Source organism: Typha latifolia, chromosome 14 (assembly GCF_019914945.1).
Source record: "Typha latifolia isolate L0001 chromosome 14, TyphaL0001v2, whole genome shotgun sequence".
In the NCBI taxonomy this organism is placed as follows: Eukaryota; Viridiplantae; Streptophyta; class Magnoliopsida; order Poales; family Typhaceae; genus Typha; species Typha latifolia.
The window spans coordinates 8,857,491-8,875,257 of record NC_133099.1 but is presented as its reverse complement, the minus strand read 5'-3'; the positions used below and the strand labels follow the sequence as shown (position 1 = coordinate 8,875,257).

Genomic DNA, 17,767 nt, shown 5'->3' with positions numbered 1-17,767 from the left:
GCCCACTTCTTTAAATTATTTTTGTAATTAAATATTAAAAATAGATAAAAATTTTAAAATAAATAGTTTTGTCTATTACTTTTTAGCAACTAAACATCCTGTTTAATAGGATTATAATTTACAAAACTCAATCTTAAACTAAGTTGATAATTAAGTTAGAAACTCGTGTTTAGTTTGTTCGAGTTTGTTTAATGCTAATGAGCTTCTTTATATTTCCTAGCTCATTTAAACTCACAAGATTATTTCGTTGAGAATATGTAGCATGTACGCACATACAAATGTTGATAAAAATTATGCTCTAATTCCTAATTTGATCAGTTTGTTTATTCTCCGTTGAGCTTTGCATATTATATTTTAATTTTACGAGGAATAATATTTAGAGTCGTATTAGTAAACTAACTAATTAGAAATAATGTCTAATTTCTTTATTCACGATGGCCTAGCATTTAAACTTCTAGACTGGACTCCAAATGTAAGGGTAGAATATAATTTCCCTTTTCACATTATTTATGTTGAATAGGTAAAACTTTATTTAGCACCTTAGGAGTTATCCCATAAATTGGCTGTTAAATAGGTGGTAAGTTATTGGGATAAAAAAAAATTAGATCAATGTATTATCTTCATCTCAGAGTTTTAGTTGAAACTAAAAAAAAAAAAGAGTTATTCCACATTTTTCCCAAAAGATAACCAATTTGCCCTCTCTATAATAATACATTTAAAATATTAGAATATATTACTAAATTATAATATAACTATGATATAATTACTGAATTATAATACAACTATAATATCATATACTAGAATATATTTGTAGTGAAAATATTTTGATATGAGATGTCAATTTGTAATGTTATTTGTGACAGCATTTATGAGTTAGTATCAACGAGTGCTTCCAACAATGCATAAACTTTTTGGCTTTTAATTAAATAATTATTATATCATAATCTATTAACTAGAATATAACTGTTTGGTTAGCATTCTAACCTAGAATTAGCCTTAAAAGGATGATTTGCATAAAAACTCACTTTATTTTTAAGATTATATGAGATGCTTATTTTACATTTTTTTTTTCATTTTAGGCTTTTTTCTTTCTTTTTTTCCTTCCAATCTTATATGTGATAAAAGATTGGTGCAACCCCTCGAAGTGTCAAATTCATTGAGCGGTAGATAAAAAAATTACCATTTTATTGAGATAAGAAAAGATACGCCTGTATAATTTTAATACTGTATAACCTTTTTTTTTATTCTATCACTTATGGCTATAGAAGACTCGAATTGTAAATATTTGCTCTCTTTCACATGTATTTATCATATATTTTATTGTTTTTATTATATTTAAGAAAATATTTTACAAACTTTTCGAATCATGGATTTGTATTTTTTTTATAATAAGCATATGTAGATGTCTATACATGAATTATAGTATCTATGTGTTACATAAGCTAAATAAATTTAATGCTTGATAATTTTAATATGAACTTCAATGTCTCTTTTGTAATATAGTTATTATTCAATCCATTAAACAACATATGTATAAATTTTACGGCCTCTTTTTAATATAATTACTATTTAGCCCATTAAATAGTCTATCATCTTAATTAGACAAAATATGAAAACAGTATATTTAGCATATTTTCTTCTTTATGTTAATAAATTTAGATTTGCTAGTAGTATTTTTTTTCAAAGAAAATTGTATGCAATCTTACGTTCATTTCTAATGGTGTTTTTTTTCAGAATTTAAATCCATAATTTCTTCTATGCAACAACAAATATTGTATAATATGGATACTATTATGAATATAACATTATTTAATTTTACATCCATAATATAATTTAAATAAAATTTATATCTAATTATTGACTCATAAGGTCGTTTAGTGGAGAATATCTAACGTAAGTACATATATACGTATATTAAAATTTGACTCGTTTTCAGTGCAAGAAAATCACAATCTAGTTTCTAATTGGATCAATTACTATGCTAGATTTTGTCCATTGAACTTTAAATATGATATTTTGACTTTATAAGTAATAGTATTTAAAATCTTAATCATAAAATGATTAATTAAAAATGTGGTTTAGTTTCTTTCAAAATTTAAATCCATAATATCTTGGATACAACAACAAATATTGTATAGTAGAGATACCATTATGAATATAATATTATTTAATTTTACATCCCTAACATAATTTAAATAAAATTTATATCTAATTATTGACTCACAAGGTCGTTTAGTGGAGAATATCTAATGTGAGTACATAATACGTACATTAAAATTTGGCTCATTTTCAATGCAAGAAAATCACGATCCAGTTTCTAATTTGCTCAATTATTACGTTATATTTTGTCCATTGACCTCTAAATATTATATTTTGAATTTATGAGTAATAGGATTTGAAATCTTAATCATAAATTGATTAACTGAAACTGTGGTTTAGTTTCTTTGTTCGTTCGCAATAGCCTAGCATTGCATGAGTTTTAAGTAAACCTCAAGTATGAGGGTCGAACATAATTTCTATTTTTACCTTATTTTTTGCACAAGCTATTAAAAATATTATTAAGTGTATATTGGAATTAACAATTTTTTGCACTATTATTGGTATCATTTTTGCTTGATTGTATAACACCATGATCGTGGTCAAGACACTTTTAGAGATTAATATTATATTAAATTAAGATTTTGTTAAACTTTCTATATTTATATATTTTTAATAGTCGGATGAAATCTTATATGTTCTCTTGTGGTTTTTATTTATCTTCTCTTTTGGGTACTTATCTCTCTATTTTTTTATAATTTAATTTTACTAATTTGTTGAGTTCGTTACTTACTGACCTATGAATTAATTTTTATTTGAGATTATGCATAAATTCTTTGGCTTTTATCAAATTATCAATATATATTATTATATCATAACATAACAATTAGAATATGGAGTATTTATTTACTATTTTATAGTGATAATCTCAACAATAGGTTTATCAAAAAGATGATATATTTGGAGTCTCAATAATCAAGCTAATTAAGAATAAGAAAATTTATATTTAACATCTTGCCTTTTCACCTATTTGTGATTATACCTAGTATTTTTAATATTTACAAATTGAACCATATATTTTACTAAATATTTACAAAAGTCACCCTAGGTTATATTAACATTAACATAGTTTGGGAATATGACATAAAAAAAGAGATTATTTTGTCTACTAACTATTCTTTTTTAAATTATCTAAATGTTTATATCTTTCACTTTATTTTATGGCATGATGAGACTTTCTTAGCTAAAGCCTGCAAGAGAGATTAATTTGAACTAACTAAAAATAAAAGTGAATTCCTTTAACACTCTAATCCCCTCTGATGTCTATTCCTCCACCTACAATGCATCAATTTATGTCATTGAATAATCTAAATTTGATAAGATATAAAAAAGAAAAAGGTTAGATAAGATGTTTTTATTTAGTTGAAAATTTTTGGTAATCCTCGTAGTATTGTTAATCTAATCTTAGGGTTTTGTTAAACTAAATTTAAGAATTTAACAATATAGTGTTTCTTGTAAATATTTGGTGACATATGTGACCCGATTTGTAAATGTTGAATGATAGGGTGTAAATAAAAAGAAATGTGAAAAGAATAAAATTTAAACGCAAACTTTCATAAAAATAAAGCTCACAATTATAAAAGCTATTTGAGAGATCTATTAATTTACAATGAAGAATAAGATGCAATCTATTAAAATAACGACTAAGGTAAGATGCAAATTCTTATATTCTTTTAAGATATTAATTTTCTTACTAAAAATTACAAATAATTATGTGCTCATGAAAATCATATCTTCAAGATAGAGTGAATAAAATCTTATATTTAAAATGCAAATTAAGTTTATAAATATTGAATTTCTAGAGGGAGGGGATTATTTTTGAAGCACTCTTATTGATATATGTTACTAAATATGAGTTGCAATCCTCTCTTCTTCAATTACAAGCAAAGTGGAATTAAACTAAAGATTTATAAATTTTCTGCTATTAATACTTTAGTTTGAGTTTTACGGTTTAAAATTTACCTTTTTCTTAAAAATTTTATCCTACATACTTGCTGTCTTTATTATATTTAAGAAAAAAATATCTTACTAATTTTCAAGCACTAATTATAGATTTGCATCTCTCCTTATAATAAACGTTTTCAAATGACTATACATGAATTATAGTATGCATGCCTTTAATATACTAAGCAAATTTAGGTCTTGATGATTTTGATATGGAATTTAGTTTATCTTTTATAATATAATCATTGTTCAATATATTAAATAGTCTATTATCTAATGATTTAGTAAATTATTCATATCCTCTCATCTTAGTATGTATGTGTATTGAAATTAATTTTTTTTAGTGAAACTACTATTAATATTTTATCTTTGTTATATCACTAAACTTAGATTTGCGACTTTTTTTTAGAGTATACTAATAGTAACTTTTGATTTTTGCATTTTACTTTTTTTAATCATGAACATATATATAACTTTTTGTTATTTAAGTTTAAAATATCTTAAATAAAGTGTAGTATAAATGACTATCTCTTTGTATTATACTACCATAAAATAAAATGTGTCTCATATCTATGAGAATTCTACCCAGTACGGTGTAGGAAGAGGAGATGTATACACTATTACCCTTTGTTTCTAAGATTTAAATTCATGATCTCTTAAATACAAGTGACAAACATTATATACCATAAGTTTTCAATAGATTATCTTAATGGTAGAGACACCGTCGTAAGTAAAATTTGTTTGACTTTACATTCGTATGAAAATAAAATTTATATTTGATTATTAATATATTAAATAAATTTAGGTTTTGATGATTTTGGTATGAAATTTATTTTATGTTTTGTAATATAGCTATTGTTCAACACATTAAATAGTTTATCATCTCAATTAAATAAAATACTTAATGTAATGAATTATTTATATCCTCTCATCTTAATATGTATGTGCATTTTTTACTGAAATAGTCTAACTAATAATATTTTATCTTTATTATGTCAATAAACTTAGATTTGCTAGAGCTTTTTTAGATAACTAGTAGTAACTCTTAATTTTTTGCATTTAAGTTTTTCTTATCGATGACATATATATATATATATATTTTATTAATAAATTTTAAAATATTTTAAATAAACTACAATATAAATAACTATCTATTTGTGTTATACTATCATATAAAAAAATGTCACAAATCTATGAGAATCCTACCTAAGTGGGTCTAGGAAGGGAGATGTATGCAGCCTTACCCTCATTTTAAAATGAGATTGTTTCTAAGATTTGAATTCAAGATTCTTAAATGCAAGTGACAAATATTATATAACATAAAATTTTTAATAGATTATCTTAGTGGTAGAGATATCATAGTAAGCTACAAATTATTTGACTTTACGTTCCTACCATAATGTAAGTAAAATTATATTTGATTATTCATATGTTAAATAAATTTAGGTCTTGATGATTTTGATATGGATTTTAGTTTATCTTTTGTAATACAATTATTGTTCAACACATTAAATAATCTATCATCTCAATTGAACAAAGTACTAAATTAGTTAATGTTGTTAATTATTCATATCCTCTCATCTTACTATGTATATGTAGGAAAATTAATTTTTTAATGGTATAGTATAACTAGTAATATCTTGTATTTGTTATGTTAATATACTTAAATTTGCCAGTGTTTTTTTAGAGAACCAGTAGGCAGTAATGACACTTAATATTTTGCATTTTAATTTTTCTATTAACAATATATATATATATATATAATTTTTTATTATTGAAGTTTAAACATCTTAAATAAACTGTAGTATAAATAATTATCTATTTATGTTATACTATCATAAAAAAGTGTCAAATTCATGAGAATTTTACTTAAATAGATCTCTTAAATATAAGAGATAAATATTATATAATATAAAATTTTAATAGATTATCTTATTGGTAGAGATACCATTATAAGTAGAAAATTATTTGACTTTATATTTCTATCATGAAATAAATAAAATTTATATCCATTTATTTATACACTAAATAAATTTAAGTTATGATTTTGATATGAAATTTGGTTTATCTTTTGTAATATAGCTATTTTTTAACATATTAAATAGTCTATCATCTTAATTGGGTAAAATACTAAATTAGTTAATATAATAAATTGTTCAAATCTTCTCATCTTAGTACGTATGTCAATGAAAATTAAATTTTTTTAGTAAAATAGTTTAACTAGTAATATTTTTGTTATGTTAATATACTTAGATTTGCTCTTGTTTTTCTAGAGAAGTAGTGGTAGCTCTTAAATTTTTATATTAAAATTTTTATCAAATATTTATATATATAACTATTTATTATTGAAGTCTAAAACATCTTAAATAAATAATAGTACAAATAACTATCTGTTTATGTTATGCTACTATAAAAAAAAATATTTCTCAACTCTTTGTGTTATACTTTTTATTTTTGTATTTTGACTTTTCACAATAATTTATGATATTATTCCAAGGCTATATTGTTATGTAGAGAGAGTTTAATAAAGATGGTATATCTAATGATGCAACTTATAATGATTTAATCTACCTTTATGCTAACATGAGGCAATAGTACTACTAAGAATGATATAAAAAATTATCAAATCGGACATGAAAGTAGCTACAATTAAGAAAATACAGACAATTTATTTCAAAGCTTTAGTTGGGACGGGTCGCTATGTTTATCATTTTGAACAATAATGTCCTTATAACAGTAGTATTAGTATTTTGAAGGTTTTGGTGCTAAGAAAAAAATAAGGAATAAAACAAAATTTTATTCTACCCAAAACATATGATCTAGTTATCGTAAGTGCAAGAAATAATCTTAATTAGCTTAATAACAAAAAGAATAACATAATATCTTAGATTTGATCTTCAAATCAAGAAGGGTTGTTTTGCTTAATAACTTCTTATTCCCTTCTCTTCCAACGGTTCTTGTGATTTAGCCCTTCAAATAACGAGTGGTCTTAGTTATCTACCAAAAGATTAAAAAAAATACTTGTATCTCTAAGACTAGTAAAGTATTAACAAGTACAACCTTAATCCTAGTTTAAACTATTTTTTAAATTTTCTAGAATTTTAATTAAAGTTATTTCTCAACACATGAGAGGAGGAGGAGAGAAAATATTTTTTTAGAAAACTCTAAAAATTGATAATTTTGGCTATTAATGTGAGGTATTTATATAGGCATAAGATTAGGGCAACAATAATTAATTTGAGTAGAAAATTAATTAGCTTCCTTTACAATCAAATATTCTATTCTTACCTAATTCTCTCTCCAATTTCAGTTAATTTATCTGTCAAAATTTTAATAGCCTATATTTGGGCTTTGGACTTAAACATATTTCTCTATTAATATTTAATTAAGTTCATAATCTCATATATTAAAAAGCTAGAATATTAATTTATATGCATCTCTCATGTGTCAAAAGTCATTTAATATGTCACACATTTTTTAAATATTACGGGGATTATTTTACAACATCTCCATATCATAAAATTATTCATGTATTAATAACACATAATTTGTACAAATTAATTATAACTCATTATAATTAACACAACACATATTATATGCATATCACATATGCTTTATTAATATATTTTCTTTTAATCTTTCATATCCATGTGACTTTTTGGGATCCCATCATTATGGCAATAGAATTACACTTTAATTCCATAAATCAATGATACAACTAGCCATTGTATATTGATTACCCAAATTATGTGGATGAAAAAGCACAATACAAAATCACGATCCCTGTGACATTAAAATGTTGTTGTGTCAATTCTTTACCACATGATATCCAAATAATCCTAATAGGAATGTATCATCCTGACCAATTATTTTTTCTTAATTTCTTAAAGTTTAATTATGATATGATTATCATATAATCATATTGCATGCACATAATACAAACTTTATTAAGGTGCCTAGAGATATCATCGTTTATATTCACATATAAAGGGCAATGGTTTCTTGATATGTATTTTTATTTTGTTTAAATTATACGTACTATAGTAACTGCATATATAACTCCTAGTTAAAAAGTGTGTAATTGATAAAAAATATTTAAGAGTAAACAAATTTATCCATTGTGAAATTCTACAATTTAAGTCATCAATTCAAATAATCCACTAATATAAGTATTCAAGGTACAAAACGATCAAATCATTCATTAACAAACTAAACATATCATTCATATGATTTATGTCTGGGACACCAACACTAACATGTTTATAATTGATAATTGATGTTGCTTTATTTATGTTATTTTGTTATTGATGCTAAATATGTTAAATTAGTTAATCTGCATAATAAAATGAAAGAAATGAGAAAAACTTTCGATAAAAAAGTAACACATTATTCAAAGAATTGATAGGATATTTATGTCAACTAATAATGACATAATATAAACAATGAACATTAATAATTAGTAAAAAAATTATCTAAAATTAACGCAAGGATGATCAAACTATTTCAATCAAATCATATCTTTTGTGACTATATCCTGAGGTTTCATCCCTATATCATATTTTCGTAAGTAATAATAATAAAATAAAGGAAAATCTATATATAACACCTTACTTTTTAACAAAATTATGCTTTACAATTTATATTTTCACTATTTGCAAATGTGTAGAAAATACCCTAGGTTATATTTAAACTAACATCGTAAAAATATTTTGTTAAGTAAAGATATTTTATTTCTAAAGTGAGTAAAATACTTTTATTTATAAAATAACCAAAATGTCCTTAGTGTGACTTAGCTGAAGGTATTTTCATAATTTTTTTTAGTATAGTTAACGTAACCTAGAGATTTAGTTAACTTTAACTAATATATCTAATAGTACGTATTCTCTAAATTATAAGGTTCGATTTGTAAATAGTAAAAATATAAGGTGTAAACCACAATTTCGTTAAGAGACAAGGTATTATATGCAAATTTTCTTAAAAATAAACAAGTATAAAATTATGAAGCAACGTTCTAAACAAATTATTGTAACATAAGACTGCATATATATATATATATAGGGATAATTTCCTTTTCATCCCCTGAACTATCACCAATTTTCACAATGACCCCTTAAACTTTTTTTGGTACACTATGACCCCTTGAACTATTATAAATATCCAACTTGATCCATTCCGTTAGGGTTCAGTTACCTATTTTTATAATGACCAAAATACCCTTAGATAGCCAATTAAAACCCTCTTCTTCTCCAGCTGAGCCGGATTCCCCATTATTTTTCTTCTAAAGTCTGTTGCATCTCATATTCTTCTCTAATCTTTCCAACTCCCCACCTCCCACCTCCATTAAATTTATTTTTTCGTTCTTCAAGCTCCAACCTCCTACCTTCACACCCTACATAATGAAGCTTCTCTCCCTACCGGTATCATCAATTTCCACCTTCATGGCACCTTCATGCTATCTAACTAGTAGCATTGATAGTCAAAGAAAGCCACACCCTTCAATCGAAGTGGTATGCCACTTTGGAATGATCGCTGCACTTCAAACAAGCTTCATGGAGAACAATCATAGTAGGAGATTCTTTGGATGTGCCTATTTCAAAGTTAAATTTCAGTTCTATAGTTTGATTTTTAAGTTAGATTTTCACCTAAATTATAAATATGTGTAGATATCAGGTTGTGAATTTTTGTGTTGGATTGATCCTTTATTTGTTGGGGTGCGAGAGAAGTCGACGTGCAAGAGAGGAGAATGAAAAAAAATTGGGGCAAAAGGGTATTAGGGCAGAGGGCAATAAAGGTATTTCAAAAAATAAATTTTATATTTAATTTTAGTTTTGTCACATAATTAACATGCTATATTGAGTGGAGGGGTAACTTGCTCAATTCACCGATTCTCTCAACGACGTTAGGGGGGTGGGATATTTCTAATATTTCAGGGAGTCATAGTGTACCAAAAAAAGTTTACGAGGTCATTGTGAAAATGAGTGGTAGTTCAAGGGGTGAAAAGAGAATTATTCTATATATATATTATTTGTGGATCATAGAGCTCTACGCTTGCAACATAAATATTGCATAATAATCTTATAATTATATACTAACATAATAATATTAGAACAACCGATTGCATTACTATTAAATATAAATCATTTAAAGCATATAACCAATAGTGTCACAAGATCGAGAGATACTATGCAAAAAAATAAAAATAAAAATATGTCTCCCACACAATTATTAATGGCCACACTAAATATTACAAATATTATATTTCATAGTTTCATAAACATTCAAGTAACTCTCCAATAAATCATAAAGTTAGATTTTGCATTTCATATTTTTTGAGATTATTTTTCTTTTGTACTAATAGTCAAGCCACTAGATGTTGGCAATTTTTAAAATTTTGATCATATACTAAGAGGAGGCTACAAATACATATAGTATTAATAACAATAAAAAAATAAGGACCAAACAAATAAAAATAAAATAAAACACTAGTATATGGAATCCCTTAAAAGGTGTATTAGATGATAATGTTGGAGCTTAAGGTGTTGCTAATATTGTTGGTTGAGGTACTGATGTTAGGACTTGAGAGTTCTCTCAAGGGGTGAAAATGGATCGAATTTTATCTGATCTGACTCGCTACCTAATTCGCCTTGGATCAGATATTTTACTCGGTTCAGATTCGGATACGGATATGAATACATATAGCAATTTATTAAAAATATTCGGATTCGGTTTCATATATGGGTAAATCTTTTTTTTTCAGGTACGAATTTGAATATCGGATATCCGAATACCGGTAAAATTAATCGATAATTACATCTGCTCTTTGAAGCGAAATGTGATTTTGTTCACAATCAAGTTGAAATCTTCTTTAGCTTTGCCCTTAGGTTCCAACTATTTGAACATCTCTAAATGTTACTCAAATTTCCTGGGTGTCATCCATAGCCTATCTCACAATAATTTTAATTCGAACTGCACTTTAAAGTTATCGTACACGTGTCTCAAACAAAATTTTGATTTTAGATTGGCAAGGGTAATTTAGTCATTTAGCAACTTACTTATGGTGGAAGATGATCAATGAACTATATTGATTCCACCATTTAATAGTTATAAATTAGGGTGGATAAAAAAGAGTAAGTTAAAATCAAGCCAAATTATAAAGACTTTAAACTTTAATTTGCAATTATATTTATGATATAGTGGTATTTATGATATTTTGAAAGTTTTTGAGGGCCATTATGTAAAAAATCCTTAGAAAAATGGCTAGTCTATTTATTTCTAGTGCTATACTCGACCCCGCGCTTTTACTTCCGCCGCCATGGAATTGGATCTCATCAAATCGTCACTCTTCTACGCCGATCAACGCCTCTGCTCCGCCGAGATCCTCCCTCCTTCCCAGGTATTCGATCCATTCCTATTCTAATCACTTATTCGGTTCCTATCTATGGATTATAATCTCTACTGTCCTTTTCGTCGTCTTCTACTTCGATCCACTTCCGATCATGCCTAGCTTCCATTCTCTTCGAATCCATTTGCAGGTTCGAGCAAGAATCGAGGTTGCTGTGCTCAATTTCCTCACTGCCCTCTCTTCCCCAACTCCCGCCATTTCCCATCTCCCCCTGGTTTCTCTCTCTCCCTTTTTTTTTCTATGTAGAGAACTTTATCTTGATTTTTTGTCTGAGTTATAAATGTTGGTAGTTCAACCTAATTTTGATGTGAGTTGAATTGTGAATATCTTTGCATAATTGTTCATTTGTTGTTGTATAATACAATTGTAGGAGCCGCATTTAATGATAAAATGTTCCATTGGATCAACGGCAGGCTTTTATCATTGTCTGTAGTACAAGAAAGTTGAACTACATTGTAAGATTAGTTGGAAATTGTTTCAATGGTAAGACTTAAATGCCGAGCAGCATGGTCCATGTCTTTACATTCAAGATGCAACAAGCACAGCGCATGCTGGCGGCATTGAACATCTTGATTACAATGATCTGTAATTACTCAGTTTTAATTAAAAGTATTCTCACTGTCTCAATGACTATGTCATTCTTGCAAGCTTCATATTCACATGTGAGTTGAATCACTAGTTAAATTTTTGGTAGTTGTGTATTATTTTAAATGTTTCCCTCCTCGCTTCTGTTTGAAGGCCCACTGCTCCAAGAATAGTAGATGGCTCGATAGTATACTATCTTTTATAGCTGAAACTTTCTCTTACTTTGATGGCTTCAGTGTATATCTCTCTCTTCTTTTCTTTGTTTCAACCCTCCTGAATCCACTTACCAAAACAATTATTGATTTTAAACTTACTTTCTTGAGATAATTTTTTTTTTGACATCTTATCCTCCATTTTTACATGATATAGTAGGTGCATTATTACCTCTCTAATTATTTAGTCATGAACTCATGATATGGTGCATCATTTCCTCTCTGATTAACCCTTTGAAACAATAGATCAGCCGGAGATCTGATAATTGCGGGCTACGTTGTGGGTTGTTGAGTGATGTTTCGTCAGTCTTTCTCTCCTATTCCTGTTGTAGAAGGTCTCTTATGAGAGCCAACGATGCCAAAGCCTTCGTCAGAGGTCAGAGATGGAACTGGGAGTCTTTCTTTAGTATCTTGCCTCTTCTATTTCTTTTTGTGCATGGTTTATCTAGTTAACTCTGTCTTCCTATTTTACAGTATGGAAGGTAATGCAGATCTGCTTTCTGATTCTAAGTGAGGGAAAGCTAGTCACACAGAGGGAGCTCTTCTATAAACTCATATCTGATTCCCCTGAGTATTTTACTTCTCAACGTCAGGTTAATAGAACTATTCAAGGTCAGTTAGTTGTTCCAAACTATTGTTATCCCTTTTTGCTCTGTTCATGGAATGATGGAATATTGGAATAAGTTCTCAACTCTTTGCAACTAACTTTTTGCAGATGTTGTTTCTTTGCTCCGTTGTACTCGGCAGAGTTTAGGAGTCATGGCATCGAGCAGAGGAGCAATTGCGGGACGCCTGGTTCTACGGGTGGACTTTTTCTCTCACTGTCATGCTTAATAATGTTTCTTCTCAATAAGTACAATACAAGAAAGCCTTTTCATACATGCAAAACAATTCATAACCTTGTGTAAGAATGTCTTGACAAGAAGAACTTGTTTGCTTTTCAAAGTCTGGGATTAGTTGATTTCTCACTAGTTAATCCAAAGAAAATGTTATCCAGGAGCCAGGAGAAGAGAGCATTGATTGTTCTAAACTTGGATCTGCTGGACATGCTATAACTGGAGACCTAAACTTGTTGAGCAAACTAGTTTTCCATTCAGATGCTCGATATATAATCATAGTAGAGAAGGTAATTTTTTTTTCTCATTATGTACTTGTCTGCAGTTTCCTTTCTTACCTTCCTAGATGATTGGTAGTTATGCTTAAACCAGGATGCTATATTTCAAAGGCTGACTGAAGACTGTTTATTCAACCACATTCCGTGCATTCTGATCACAGCAAAAGGGTATCCTGATATTGCAACAAGGTGCTAGTCCTCAAAAGCAAATTTATTTACTCTTACTCCATACTCCAGCTCTCACATATAATAATAAGCAGATTATGCACTTGTATTACGTATATTTAAATTTACCCGACTTCCCATTGGCCACGGTTGGTATTCCAAATTCCTTTGATGACATGACTGTCAGATCAGGATTTTATCTGGACAGCGACTGCTGTATGGAAGCATGGATAATAATTAGTCATCTTGAATTTATGATATAAAGATCCGAGAGCATGAATAATATGCAATCAGATTGACTTTGTCAAATAACGATAATATAGAGATGATTCCATGAAGGTATCTTGTAACCTATAAAATTGGCATGCTAATTTGAAGATTAGTGTGCTATAGTCATTTCCTGAACAGCTGGGCTGAAAAGAGTAGCTCTAAAAATGAATATTGTTCCTATGATAGTAGTTACAAGCATAATTGTGAGATATAAGATCCTTCCTTGTAGTGGTTAAATCCAACTAAATCACATTATTGCAATTATCCATGTTCACTGCATAATTGGCATGCCAATATAAATCAGTGTAGAAAATTGCTATTTCCCAAGATCTTGACATCTAACAATACTTACTGAAGGACCAAATAGTCATATTTGTTCTGATTTGATTGCTACTTTCTTAAACTTTTGTCTCTACCCAAACACCTGAATTCAGTCAATTTTCAGATATAGCAAACCTATGATCCTAAATGTTCAGGATACCATCCTTTTCTCTCTGTCAGGTTGGCATCTTAATGCTTAGCAGTTCAGTTTAAATAGCATATTTTGTACAAAATCCAACTTCAAGAAATGGCATATGGGTGAAGGGGTTAAGCGGCCTTATGATTAATGAATGCTCACGAGAATTTTCCTGATATAGTGGTATATTATACCTTTTATTGATCCAACTTATATTGTGGGCAAGTAGGGCTTAATATTTTACAGGTGCAAAAAGACAAGTTTGCAACTATGGATGTAATATAACTATTAAAGTATAAGCTATGATGGTACGAGTCCAAGTGCTACTTTAAAGTTATTATTCTAATTTATGATCATATTTTGTCTTCAATGATCTGGAACAGGTTTGTCTTGCACCGATTGAGTCAGAATTTTCCTGACATTCCAATCTTCGGTTTGGTGGACTGGTGGAGCCCTTAGAACTCTGCCCTGTTCTATTGATTAGACAGTCAACCATGTTAGATATATTATAAAGTTTTTGCAGGAATCCTGCAGGACTTGCTATAATATGTACCTATAAGTATGGAAGCATAAGTATGGGCTTGGAATCATACAGATATGGTACTTTCTGCCTTAAATCTTTTTTGAAAATGTCAACACTATCAAATACATTTGACTGGTTAATCTGATTTTTTTTTCAGCTTGCAATGTTAAATGGCTCGGATTACGAGGAGATGATCTGCAACTTATTCCTCAAAGTTCATTGCTTGAGCTGAAACCACGTGATCTCCAGATAGCTAAGAGTTTATTGTCATCTAAATTGCTGCAGGTACTTTTAGCAATTATTACATAAATACTATTGCATCTATTTATGATCTCTTAGCATAAAGAAAATGGCTTAGGTAAAAGCGAAACCATTTAGGCTGAGAAAAAATAACTACATGTAGTTTTAGAAGAAAATCCTGTCAAGAAATCACATGGCTTTTGCTTTTTGACTTCACTTTGTCATTTTATTGTAATATTATTAAAATGTTTAGGTTGCCAAAAAACAAATTGTTGGACCTTTTAGGCTTGTTTGGGTGGCGGGTCATGATTTTCAAGTATCTCCCTATCTAGGAGGATGGAAGATGGAGAAGCTAAAGGATAGGAGAAGGGTTATATCTTTGAATGGTTCAGGAAATGCATTTGTCATGGATCCTGCTTTTCCCTCTTAATCGACAACACCCGCTTTATTTGGAGGTGTAAAATGGATTGGGTGATTTGTCCTCCTATCGGAGCATAATGATATAGTGATTTACTAGTATAACCAGCTGCAATTTAGATGAAACTCATTGAAATATAATCTGACTGATGTAGTTCAACCTGATAATATGAATGAAGTATCTTCATAACATTTAGGTGATTGCTGTGCTAATGGATGAAGTACCTAATAGATTAGTCGTAAAATTTATTGCTATGGATCTAAAAGAAAAATCTGATATCGCTTTATAATTATGTTCTCTTTTTTGGTTTAAGGAGGTGTACAGAGCTGAGTTGACATTGATGATTGAGATGGGCCATCGGACAGAGATTGAAGCTCTATACTGCCATGGGTTCGACTATTTGGGAAAATATATTGCAAGAAAGATAGTGCAGTTGGATTATATTTGATCGTGTCCAACCTCTGAGGCTGCATGCAAGAATCTCATGATACCAGAACACAATGTCAGCTGTTCTATTTGAGTTTCATAAGATCTGAAACTACTCTTTGTCTCTTCCCCCCTCTTTTAACTCTTAGGACGTTGAGCTGAGAGCTATGCTCAGTAGGTACATTCTCTTTCTTTTCTTGAAGCGCAAGGATTGCATGTTTACACATCTGCTGTTTTCCCTTTCATTATTCTCTTTCTTTCTATTATATATATATATAGTAGCTAACTCTATGCTATATTCTGGCTATATTCTGTCTTTTTTTGTTTGTTTGTAATAAAAGAGTTGCTAAAACCTACCTGTTCAGTGCCTTCTTTTGAATTTTAGCAATGCCCATCTCTGCAGCAGCATTCAGTTCTGTTAGAAAACTACAACATTTGGGCAATATTGCTCCTGTTGCAACTGCTAAAACTTGGTCTTAATTTTGTTCTAACTTAATTTATATTTCGTGCTGAAAATTTTGGTTCACATTTAGTTGGTTTCATAAGCAAAATCACCCTTAAAGGCTTATAGGATCAAGTTATGAGCCAAATTTCCATGATAAAACCACTTTTATTTAAATTTATTTTTTCTGAGAAGATTCTATGAGGTCAACTTGAGTTGACTAACAGTTAGTCTATGTAAATGGATCATATTAGTATGCAAATTATACTCATTTGTAATCGCAGTTCTATTCAAGCAGAAGTCACACATTGGGGAAAATTGCAATCACTTTTATTAGGATCATGATTCTTTTTTGTTTACTGTACGTGATTAACGTGATGGTCAACACGATAGGCGATAAAACTGGGTCATGCTAACTACCAATCTAATCCTAATCTGATCCTCTTTTTTGTTTTTTTTTAATTAACTATAGTTTGTGTACTCCAAATCTAGTCCCCTCTAAACAAACATTGACTATATTATGGTTTACGACATCATGATTTTCTTAGTTCGACCATTTCACATCTTATATAAATTACAATATATCCTTAGTAGTTTGGCCAGATTTTAATTTAATTTTAAATACTTTAGATTTAAGCACTTAACGCCGGGCCATACTGATACCACTCGGTTAGATTAGATCTACTCGCGACATTGGGTTTATTGAGATGAGTCTATTTATCTACTTTAATTTTTGCTTGAGAAAATAAAGTTTTTTGCCGGCGAGGCGTTCGAACGCCAAGGACCGCGTTCGAACAGGTCATGCGAGCAGCTGCATGCGTTAACAAAAATAGAGAACGCGATTTGCGCATTTGAACAGCCACATGCCCATTCGAACGTGACTGTTCGAGCACCTGCACGCGTTCGCAACGACAAAGAACGGTATTTGTGCGTTCGAACGCAATCGGGCATATTCGAATGCACCGTGGTGAGAATTGTTGGTTTATTAGGGTTTTAATTTGGTTGTTTGAGTCACAAGAGTGAGCCTCTATAAATATGTAGAGGAAATCATAATTAGAGTTTATCGATAATTGAAACAAGCATTGTTGCCCTTATCTTCCTCCTTCTTGCTCTAGCCATTAACGTCCTTTCCCACCTCCTTTCTTCCACCGCCCAAGTCCTTGGTCAGTTTCCTCTAACTCCTAGTCCCTCTTTTCTACAATAACTTTTCCCCATTTACACCAAAAATGCTCTCTTAGCACCTATTTAGCCATTGAATGGCTAACAAGCTATGATTCATCCGACTATCGATCACTATTCGACCAATATCGCAAGAACCAAACTCTACGATCTTGGATTCGTTAGAAAGCTCTCTTCAAGGGCGACAATATATCCAAAATTCAGCAAGATCAAACGTCTAGATCCTCCACAATTTCCTTCAAAAATTACTTGCTCAAATTAGTCTAGAACTGTTACACATCGGATCAAGCTGG

The 17,767-nt window shown here is 29.2% G+C and overlaps 1 protein-coding gene across 2 annotated transcripts; it reads left to right on the top strand.

The window, feature by feature from the left end:
* Nucleotides 1-11,327: 11,327 nt before the first annotated feature.
* On the top strand, nucleotides 11,328-16,209 carry LOC140800605 (meiotic recombination protein SPO11-2). 2 transcript variants are annotated; one of them, XM_073155358.1, is made up of 11 exons: nucleotides 11,328-11,434; nucleotides 11,574-11,657; nucleotides 12,487-12,616; nucleotides 12,715-12,852; nucleotides 12,956-13,044; nucleotides 13,238-13,366; nucleotides 13,449-13,543; nucleotides 14,630-14,692; nucleotides 14,770-14,846; nucleotides 14,927-15,054; nucleotides 15,741-16,209. In XM_073155358.1, the coding sequence occupies exons 1-11, from the start codon at nucleotides 11,354-11,356 to the stop codon at nucleotides 15,873-15,875; spliced, it is 1,149 nt and encodes a 382-aa protein (XP_073011459.1). In that variant the 5' UTR covers nucleotides 11,328-11,353; the 3' UTR covers nucleotides 15,876-16,209. The 2 variants fall into 2 exon arrangements, with proteins under 2 accessions (XP_073011459.1, XP_073011460.1); XM_073155359.1 differs by having other exon boundaries at nucleotides 15,744-16,077.
* The last annotated feature ends 1,558 nt before the right edge of the window (nucleotides 16,210-17,767 follow it).